The following is an 11,364-nucleotide window of genomic DNA, read 5'->3' on the forward strand; positions in this document are numbered from 1 at the left end:
TGCATTACTTCTTGTTTTTCCTTCAACTTACTAGCCTGACTATCCCTCCGAAAACTGAACTATCCTGTTTCCCTAACTTTCATTCTCCACTATCACTGCACAAAACATCGCAGCACGCATTCAAGCCAGTTTTCAGACTGCCTAGCTGGGTTGTGTTGCCCATTTTCTGAAATGTTGAGGTGTCTTAGTGCAGAAATCTAGCTCTGCGGATAACAGTGGCTTGAGGAAGGAGGTTAAGAACCACAGCTTTTAAGGAGTTAATGTTGTTCATCGTGGGCGAAAAGAAGGAAAGGAGGAGATGGAGCTCAGAGTTTTCTGAGCTCTTTAGGAAAGCTAAGGTGTGCCCTGTTAGAGAGGAGTGGAAAGGGAAACAGAATGGACAGAGAACAAGCGAAACAAGACTAGAAGCCAGGACTCCTGAGTTCTTTGTACCTGTCGACTGAATCACTCACAGATGCATGTGCTGCTGTTGGTCCTGGATGGCGTTTATTAGCTGCCCCCCTCCATTTACACAAAGGGGTTTGAGTTGCTACAGGAGTTGGGCCCAGTGCCCTGAACAGTGCAGTCGCTGGAGGCCACTTTGCAGAGGTCGCAGTGGCAGCTGACAGCCACAGGGTACGTGAAGATCGGGTCGACACCCGGTGGGCATCCGCGCAGCAGCATGGTCTCGTAGCGGACCTCCCTATAGGTGCAGACTCTCTGGTTGAAGACTATTCGCTCGTCCTTCAGCAACATCTCCTGTAAAGGAAGTCGCCGGGCAGGGAGGACAATAAAGGGAAGTTATAGACATAGCTGACTCGCCCTCGCTATAACATAGGAAGAGCAGCAGCCAAAAGGAAAACCTCTTTTCTACCATTGAAATTTCACGAAATAAGTCAGGCTTTAACATTGCCACACTTAACATATTTCTATCCCTCCCGTCTTCCAAGGCAGTCAAGTTGATTTACGTGGTTCTCCCCTTCCCCCCCCCTCACAACTCGGTGAGGTAGGAAGGGCTAAGAGTGAGTGCCTGGCCTGAGGCCACCCAGTGAGCTTCAAGACCGAGTGGGGATTTGAATCCAGGTTCCCCCAATACAGCACCCTTAACTGCTACACTGGCTCGGCCTTCTTCTGCCCGCTGTTAGCACATTGTCAGATACGGGCGTGACCTTGAGTGCACATTTGAATTCCATCCTGTTGCGCCTCTCTCTTCACTGAGCAGAGCAGGCATGGAACAGGTTGGCACGGGGATGGGCTCCCAACACCTGCCGCATCTCTGCAGGTACAGAGATCCTCAGTGCAGGCCATTTTTAGAGACAGGTGTGTTCTTTCCCCCATAAGTCGGCCTTTCCCAACTTCACTCCGGAAGATCTGGATTGCTACTCCCTTCAACCCTGGCTATTGGCCGTGGCAGAGCCAGATGTAAGTAGCAACCCCAAACACACATGGTGAGGTATAGTAAGGTAAAGTAAAGGACCCCCGGACAGTTAAGTCCAGTCAAAGGCGACTATGGGGTTGCGGCGCTCGTCTCGCTTTCAGGCCAAGGGAGCCGGCGTTTGTCCACAGGCAGCTTTCCGGGTCGTGTGGCCAGCATGACTAAACCGCTTCTGGTACAACAGGACACTGACAGAAACCAGAGCGCACGGAAATGCTGTTTACCTTCCCGCCGCAGCAGTACCTATTTATCTACTTGCACTGGCGTGCTTTTGAACTGCTTGTTTGGCAGGAGCTGGGACAGAGCAACGGGAGCTCACTTCACCACAAGTATTGAAACCGCCGACCTGATTGGCAAGCCCAAGAGGCTCAGTGCTTTAGACCACAACGCCAGCAGCGTCCCTTTACCTTTTTTTTCTTTTGGGAGGCATAGTGCCAGCACAAAGATCTCACCTGCCCTTTTCTTAGCACTGCTTTTTGGAAGGCACAGTGACATGCTTACGCACTTTGGAGTTCAGTGCTAAAGCCCCCCAAAACGGAGTGCACCTGTGCGCCTTCTAATTTTCAAGAAATACGTTTGTCAATCGTGTAGACCAGGGATAGGGAACTTTAGGCTCAGGCCTCAATGGAACCTTCTAGGCCTCTCTTCCTGACTTCCCAGGATGCACCCTTCCTCAGTGCCTTTCCCTCGTCTCCACAACCTCCTCAAGTGCCTTTATCTGTTAAAATGTCCACCACAGAGCTGGCAGGCGAGCTTTTCTCTCAGCTTGCCCAGTCAGATGCACTTTATGTTGCAATAGGGAACATGCGGCCCAGCGAATGTCGCTGGACTACAGTTCCCAGCGCCATCTGGTGGGCTGCCTTGATTTAGCAACACGTGCTCCGCTCAGGTCAATACTGCATAATTCTGAGCTTCAAACGGGTGCCTGGCTTCCCAGGATGGCATTTCCCATTCCCTCGCTTCACAACGCCCCACATATGCATACATGCGCACGCGCACACACACACCCTGGTCGCACAGTAGCCGCTGCAGATGGTGGTGGTGATGGGCATGCAGATGAGGCAGTCTTCTTTCTCTGCCGCGATGGTGGCATTGATGGGGCGGCAGACGGGGGTGTTGCTGGCGCTGCCCGCGTTGCTCCTGCGGCTGGCGGTGGGGGTAGCCACCAACAGTAAGAATGCTACCAGCAAGGGGATCTTTCCCTGGTTGTAAAAGGAGGGAGAGGTGAGAAGCGGGGATTGAGGAGTATGAGAGCGAGGCTGGTGACGCCTGACGTCTATACCAGGTGTTGGTGAAATTGTTGCCATGGTGGTTTTAAGGGGTTTGGTACCAGAAGGAGGCAAGGTTAGAGCTAATGTGGCAGGAAGTGCTTGAGCATCAGGCGAAAGGTCTTGACAGCAGGAGTGACAACACAACCGATTACCTAGACCACTACTCCACGCAAGAAGTTTGTTTATTAATTTATGAACTGAAGAAGACATGCTGAAACAGTGTACTTACCCGGAATGCTGTCTTCGTTGCTTATTATCTGACATTATAAAAGTTTGCTGTATATTATTTGTCATTACAAGAAACATTTTGCCCTATCATTGGTCTACGTGTTGCCTTTTTTCATATTCTGCTTGAGACTTGCAACACAGGGGAACCTTTTTTTCAGCTGCATGTGGAGGAGCAGAGACGCGAACCCGGTTCCCCAGATTATGAGTCTACCGCTCTTAACCACTACACCACACTGGCTCCTTAAAGCAGCAGCAGCATACCATTGCAAACATGAATGATTCCCACTCTAAGACTGGTCCAACACATTTAGATGCCCGCAGCAAGACATGCCACGGATGCCCGCCCCCAGATCTGGGCTCACACTCCTGCAGGATGGGAGGAGAGCAGGATCAAAGCAGCCGCTCTGAGCAGAAAGGGGGCATTCCACTAGCTGTTACCAGGGCCATCTTAAGCATACCCGGCGCCGTGGTGCAAAGATCCCTCCGGTGGCGCCCCCCCCCCCATTCCCCAGAGTTGTCAACCTTTCTTTAGGGCTGGAGGAGGCGGGCAGCGGCTGGAGGGCGGCTCCTCTGGCAGGGAAGAAGCAGAGGCTGGAAGCGGCACCTCCTGGCTCAGCTGGCCGCTTCGTCCCGCGGTGGCCACGGCAGGCAGCACATTGAGCGAGCAGGCCTGCACCAAGCGAGCGAGGGCGCGTGCGCTGCTCCCTCCGAGCGTTGGCTTGGTTTTTTCCCTTTTAGCCTTCTGGTGCCCCGCAGAATTTGCGCCTGCAGGCTAAAAGGGGAAAAAAACCAAGCCGACACTCGGTGGGAGCAGCGCACACACCCTCACTCACTCAGCACGCTCATTCGGTGTTCCCCGGACTCTCGCCTGATGCCCTCCAGAACTTGGCGCCCCGGTGCCCCGTGCCACTAGCCTCTATGGGTAAGATGGGCCTGGCTGTTACCGCTGTTCTTTGGTTTTCAGCTGTCTCTTTGGCTTACCCCAAAACCGAGTCCGGATTGGGACCCTCTCGCCCCCTCAGAGCATGCTTCCCGAAACAGGTCACCTCATTCCGCCTCAATGGCACGCCAGCCATGCTTTAGGGCAGGCACGTCCGGTAGATCACTGGACGTCTGTGGTAGATCACTGGTAGATCATTGGCTCACCTCAAAGAAGCTCAACAACTTTGACCCGAACCCCACCCTCCTCAAAAAAACAGGGCTTTCTCTCCTAAAAAAATCTCTACAAATTTAACCTGAACCCCCAAAAAGGGGGTAGATCACTGCCAGTTTTTAACTCTGTGAGTAGATCGCAATCTCTTGGGAGTTGCCACCCCTGCTCTAGGGCACTGAGACTGGGGCAGGGAATTGCCTCCTGAGCGTTTTTTTCCACAACAAAAAGATCGTGATTCTGTAAACCTTAAGATTCCCTTAGCCCTGCTAGTGTCTTTTTCACTATATAGCATACCCTCCAACATTTCTCCAATTAAAATGGGAACGTCATCATCATCATCATTATTATTATTATTATTATTATTATTAATTTGTTTATACCCTGTGGCTTCCAACACATATAAAATCATTTTAAAAAATTAAACATTTTAAAACTTCCCTACACAGGGCTGCCTTCAGATGTCTTCTAAAAGTTGTATAGTTACATATCTCCTTGGCTTGGGGGGGGGTGTCACATAATTCCATACCCTACAATATTCCTCCAATGAAAATAGGGACGTCCCAAGGAAAAGCGGGACATGCCGGGATCAAATCAGACACCAGGACGGCTTCTGCAAATCTGGGACCGTCCCTGGGAAATAGAGACTCTTGGAGGATTTGCCTGTAGCTTGCACATAGCTGTCAACTTTACCCCCTTTTTAAGGGAAATTCCCTTATTCCGATTAGGATTCCTCGCAAGTAAAGGGAAAAGTTGACAGCTATGAGCTTGCATGATACCCTTGCTGCCATCGCTCTCCCTGAAATGCTTAACCCATCTTGCATTCGAAAGACCCAAGCAGTAACCACTTCATTGCAACCCCAACAAACAGTTCATGCTATTCTCCAGTTGCTTCCCTCAGCAGTGAATGAGCAAGAACCGCACACTGATCCCATGTTCTGCTTGAGCAGGCGCCTTATTAATTCACACGTACCTGTATCAACTTCATCGCGTCTCCTGGGCTGGCCTGGATCGGAGTACCTCCGCCCCCTACCTTGCACCTCCTTTTATAAGGTCTTCTCCCTCCCATCACCCAACCCACAGAAGCCTCAAGGACAAAGCTGATATCTGGTTGCCAACCAGGCTGCAGCAGCAAACGATGCTAAAAAGGCACTTTCACTGTTCTCCTCGGAAGCGGCTCTTTTTTCCAGCTCTTCCTTTCCATTCAGCCAATTCCGGGATCAAATCATAAACCAGGCTGGCTTCTGTAAATCCAGGACTGTCCCTGGAAAATAGGGACAGTTGGAGTAGGACTGCCATACGTCCGGGATTTCGAAGGCCAAAGAGAATTTCCAAAATGTGGCGCTTTGTGCTGCATCTTAGGCACGGCAATAGAAAATTCACGTTTTTTTTGGTGGCGTTTTTGTAGGAAAAAAGCTAAATAATTTTTGGGTTTTCTTTTAAGAAGCACGACAATTTCGGTGGTTAATAATAATAATAATAATAATAATAATAATAATAATAATAATAATAATAATTTATTTATTTATACCCCGCCCATCTGGCTGGGTTTCCCCAGACACTCTGGGCGGCTTCCAACAGAATACCAAAGTACAATGATCTATTAAACATTAAAAACTTCCCTAAACAGGTCTGCTTTCAGATGTCTTCTGAAAGTCTGGTAGTTGTTTTTCTCTTTGACATCTGGTGGGAGGGCGTTCCACAGGGCGGGTGCCACTACCGAGAAGGCCCTCTGCCTGGTTCCTTGTAACTTGGCTTCTCACAGCGAGGGAACCACCAGAAGGCCCTCAGCACTGGACCTCAGTGTCCGGGCAGAACGATGGGGGTGGAGATGCTACTTCAGGTATCCTGGACCAAGGCCGTTTAATAATGATGATAATAATAATAATAATAATAATAATAATAATAATAATAATAATAATAATAATAATAGAACTTCCTTTAAAAACCCAGGCTGTGCTGGTTTTTACATTCTGAAATATTGGGCAACCTTAACTTGGAGGGTTCTCAGAGCCTTGAAAGGCCATGGCACTGAGGAAGCAAATCCCACAATCCCCCTCCCCGCTCTCTGGCATAAATATACAGTTATAATAATGCCTCCCTTATTATTTATTATTATTTATTGAATTTATATACCGCCCTATACCCGGAGGTCTCAGGGCAGTTCACAAAACCACAAAATACATAATAAAAAGCAACAACACAACAACAACACAATAACACCCCCCCCAAAAAAACCCACATTTCCCCTGAAACATATGTTTGTACAGTGCTCTAAATTTGGGATAAAGTGCTGGATTGTATAATTATGACTGTCCAGAAAAAGCTGAAATTTTCAGCAGAGAACAGTCTTCTGAACTATATACCTATTGTGTGGAAGTTAACAGCGGGGCAACAAAAATGGATTCTATACACTCTAATGGTAGCCAAGAGACTGATATTGATGAACTGGAAGGATAAATATATGATCCCCTTTAATAAACGGATTGGCAACATGATAACAGTAGCAACTAATGAACAGACTGCTTACAGACGAATACTTTGTTTGGATAAATATGACAATATATGGACTGAGTTTATGCAAAATGTAAGCAAGTTATTAATATTTACATATGTATAAGGATAATAATATCAAATTTATATAAGAACATATAGGTTAGGACATTTCTCATATGTTGTATATATTCGTATATTTCTTCTTTCTACACATTTTTTAGGTTTTTCATTTTTATTTCCCCCTTTTTTCCTTTGCACCACTTTCTTTCTTCATACTTGAAACCTTCTCAATAAAATATTAATTTATAAACTTAATTTATAAAGTTAAAGGACCGAGCAACGGGAGCTCACCCCGTCGTGGGGATTCGAACCGCCGACCTTTTGATCAGCAAGCCCTAGACTCTGTGGTTTAACCCACAGCGCCCCCTCGGTCCCTAATTTATAAAGTTACAATAAGTTAAATCGCAAAAAAACCACCTCACTCTGCCTAATGGTGGGGCCAGTCTTGTTTAGGCCTGAGCTGTTGTTGTTTAGTTGTGTCCGACTCTTTGTGACCCCAATGGACCAGAGCATGCCAGGCACTCCTGTCTTCCACTGCCTTCTGCAGTTTGGTCTGATCCCTGAGCTAGGGATCAATTTAATCCTGGGGGTGCTGGCAGATAATAATAAAAAAACTAATTTCTTTTTCCCCCAATAACTTTTTTATTAGTTTAAAATGAGATGGAAGACTGCTAAAGATGTATTATAATGAAATCAGCAAAGAGGGATTTGAGGAAGTCACGAAACAAAGTGAGAAAGGATAAGAAAGTTTTTATATATGTTTTTAGTAATGAGATATATATTCTTTTGTAATAGAAAATAAGTTTTATGTGTTTCAATATGTGAACAAAAACTAATTTCATACCCCACAAGTGTTCTGGAAAAACCGGGACATGTTGGAGGTAATGTAATCTGCATTTCAAGATGAAATCAACCAGCTTCCACCTCTTGCTGCCAGCTTGGTAGCAGCAGTAACAAAAAACAAATGAAGTGGCTAGAGATTTTTTCTAGGCTGTGGCGGGTTCCTATTTCTTGTCCAAGGCCGCTAGCTCTGGGCTACACCAGGTGTGTTGCTAGGTGACAAATCCCTGCTTCCTTTGACACATCCCTTCTACCTGAGTGGTGTCCCTGAGGCCAATGCTTGCCATGGTAGAAAGAGCAGGAGGGGAGCAGCTTGCCTTGAAAAGCAGCCAAGTGCCAACTAGGCTTGGCTTCCTAAGAGACATGAGCCCATTGGGATGCAAACAATTCAGTCTTGCTCAGTGCTGGGCTGAGACCCCCTTAACAGAGATGAGCTGATGAGGATTGACGACGGGCTTTTTCCAGTTACAGGTGGGTAGCCGTGTTGGTCTGCCATAGTCGAAACAAAATAGAAAATTCTTTCCAGTAGCACCTTAGAGACCAACTGAGTTTGTTCTTGGTATGAGCTTTCGTGTGCATGCACACTTCTTCAGATACACTGAAACAGAAGTCACCGGATCCTTAAATATAGTGAGGGAGTGGGGAGGGGTATTACTCAGAAGGGTGGTGGGAATGGGTGATCAGCTGATAGGTGTGTTGTCAACAGGTTTTCCACACCTATCAGCTGATCACCCATTCCCACCACTCTTCTGAGTAATAACAAACTCAGTTGGTCTCTAAGGTGCTACTGGAAAGGGCTTTTTCCACAAAGAGATCAAAGAAAGTTGGCAATGCCAGGTGGGAAAGGGATCACGAATTTTAAGGATAAAATTTATTGAGAGAGTTTACTTATACGCCATATCCTCCAACATTTTTCTGATGAAAATAGGGACGTCCCATTCCACGATACCCTACGCATCTTACTGGGTTTCCCCAGCTACTCTGGGCAGCTTCCAACATATATAAAACATAATATATATGTGTGTATATTTAATCCTTGTACAGGATTGCCTTCAGATGGCTCAGGGGCCGGATAACTCCATACCCTCCAACATTTCTCCAATGAAAATAGGGACATCCTAAGGAATAGTGGGACATTCTGGGATCAAAGCAAAAACTGGGACGGCTTCTCTAAATCAAGGACATCCCTGGATAATAGGAATACTTGGAGGGTCTGACTTGCTGCTTTCCCACAACGAGCTGTGCCCAAATCAGCTTACAGCAAACATTCAAAACATCGAACTACAAATATAAGAAACGCAGAGCACGTCAGTAAATTTTTTAAAATGACCGAGATAAATTTAACAAACATAGAATAAATATTCAATATTACAAAAAAGAAGGGTGAAGGGATGGACGGATGAAAAGGAAAATTAAGAAAGAAGGAAGGAAAGAAAAGCAGTCTTTGAGCTGGTTCAGGGTCACCCCTCTGTAAACACCTCTTCAGTGGGCTGTTTATCAGCAATGAAGCTTAGTATATGTCCTTGGGGCAAGCTTCTCTCTTCCTCTCAGTCTAAAATTGGATTACCCTGTGTATGCTGTTGTGGGTTTTTTGGGCAGATGGGTAGAGTGAAAATAAAACAGGATGGAACAATGATGGGCAAAAAAATGACCCTGAAAGAGGGCACTCAACTTCTGATCAAATGGGAAGGTAGCAAGGAATGGACAATGGAAACGGTTGCTGTCTTACCGCACCAAACAGTCTTCCCTGTCTTCCTTTTTGGTATATTATATAGTAGGTTAATAGGTTTCTTAGACAGCTATATTCCCAAAGAGCCAAAGTTAACGCTGCACCTAGCTAGCTTTGTTAAAACACAGGACTTAAAAAATGCACCGGAAATTTCTTTGTATATGTGTTTGTGTGCACTCAAAACACATTGCCATGATTAACGAAACAGATGAAAAATGGTTTTGGAAGAAGGTGTCTGGCAAAGGCTGAAGCTGAAACATTTTGCCACATAAATAAAAACCTGATTTTGTTAAATCACAGTTACACATATATTATTTTAGTGATTAACTAAATCCCAGTCTCCAAAGGGATCCGGAGCAAGCTTGTGCAAAGTGCCGTTGGATGCCTTTGTAACTGTCTGTCTACGCACACATACCTTTTGAGAGGTCTTTTCAAAACACACGCTGTTGATTAGAGCCGGCGCTACAGCTTGTGTCTGGAAACAGTTAAACTACACATGCATAGCAGTATGGAAGAGCTTGTGTTGGATGCTTTTTAAGAGATCCCCCCTGGGCCACCAGGTGGTACCTGCTGAAGCAGTACTTCGAAAACACACTGAACCAATGAATGCCAAATTGATGTAGAAGCTAAAATGTATTTATTAACTCACTTCTTTCTTATATTTTGTTTAAAATTGGTTTTACGTATTTAAGTTTACAATCATACCACAACACATCCAAAGTTACAAGGGCCTCCCGAATCTCTGGACTTCTCCCCTTCTCTTCCATGAGTTCTGTTAATAAACCTTTTCTACTACATCTTTTTTAAATAATCCAAGTTTTTTATAACTCCATTGTGTCCATAGTTCTCGTTACATTACCAGTGTTATTGCAGTTCTGCTAATGTTTTCAACTGCTTAAAGGTAAAGGGACCCCTGACCACCAGGTCCAGTCGTGTCCGACTCTGGGGTTGCGGCGCATCTCGCTCTATAGGCCGGCATTTGTCCTGTTGTAAGAGTTTTAAGGTATTTTATTTATATATAATAATTGTTATTAATGTACCAAAACAAATAAGGCCACATGTCTGAAAAACAGCACAGGAAGACAGGCCTCACTCCATTTTTGACTCCCAACAGACCAAGTATTTGGCGGTTCAGATCCCCGCGAACGGGTGAGCTCCCGTTGCTCGGGCCCTCTTCCTGCCAACCTAGCAGTTCGAAAGCACGTCAAGTGCAAGTAGATAAATAGATACCGCTCCAGCAGGAAGGTAAATGGCATTTTTGTGCGCTGCTCTGCTTCGCCAGAAGCTGCTTAGTCATGCTGGCCACATAACCTGGAGGCTGTACACTGGCTACATCAGCCAATAAAGCGAGATGAGCGCCGCAACCCCAGAGTCGTCCGCGACTGGACCTAATGGTCAGGGGTCCCTTTACCTTTACCTATATCTATGGGACTCAGTCACATGATGTTTAAAACACCTGAAATATGTATGTGTTACAAACACATGCTAATCTGTGGTCTTCCATCTTGGGAGGAGTGTGTCTTTGTTCTCAAGCTACTAGAGAGAATGGATGTTTTACTCCCTCTCTCTGGTAGAACAGCCTCACCCTAATGGAGGCTGAAATGGAGAAGAGACAGAGCTTTAATTTTTAGTTCTGGAAGATATTCATAATTTAAGACATTTCACCTATGCCGGCATCAGTATATTATGCAACGAACTGAATATAAATTTATTGCTTTAAGCCGAATGGAGTTTGAGTTCTGTAAGTAAAGCTTGTAAGTAAAGTAAAGCTTGTAAGAATTGATGCTTCTGAATTATGGTGCTGGAGAGTCCCATGGACTGCAAGAAGATCAAACCTATCCATTCTTAAAGAAATCAGCCCTGAGTGCTCACTAGAAGGACGGATCCTGAAGCTGAGGCTCCAGTACTTTGGCCACCTCATGAGAAGAGAAGACTCCCTAGAAAAGACCCTGATGTTGGGAAAGATGGAGGGCACAAGGAGAAGGGGACGACAGAGGACGAGATGGTTGGACAGTGTTCTCGAAGCTACTAACATGAGTTTGGCCAAACTGCGAGAGGCAGTGAAGGATAGGCGTGCCTGGCGTGCTCTGGTCCATGGGGTCACGAAGAGTCGGACACGACTGAACAACAACGACAAAGTAAAGCTTTCCGAACCATATTTTTGTGCTGGTTAATT

The 11,364-nt window shown here is 45.9% G+C and overlaps 1 protein-coding gene across 1 annotated transcript; it reads right to left on the bottom strand.

Annotated features, from left to right (window-relative positions):
• Window positions 1-505: 505 nt before the first annotated feature.
• On the bottom strand, window positions 506-5,063 carry LOC117058944 (lutropin subunit beta-like). Its single transcript, XM_033170364.1, has 3 exons — window positions 5,037-5,063; window positions 2,422-2,616; window positions 506-738 (listed from the first exon to the last, which is right to left on the bottom strand). Exons 1-3 carry the CDS (start codon window positions 5,049-5,051, stop codon window positions 508-510), a joined length of 441 nt encoding a protein of 146 aa, XP_033026255.1. The 5' UTR covers window positions 5,052-5,063; the 3' UTR covers window positions 506-507.
• Window positions 5,064-11,364: the final 6,301 nt, after the last annotated feature.

The sequence above is a fragment of the Lacerta agilis genome, chromosome 14 (assembly GCF_009819535.1).
Source record: "Lacerta agilis isolate rLacAgi1 chromosome 14, rLacAgi1.pri, whole genome shotgun sequence".
Taxonomy (NCBI): Eukaryota; Metazoa; Chordata; class Lepidosauria; order Squamata; family Lacertidae; genus Lacerta; species Lacerta agilis.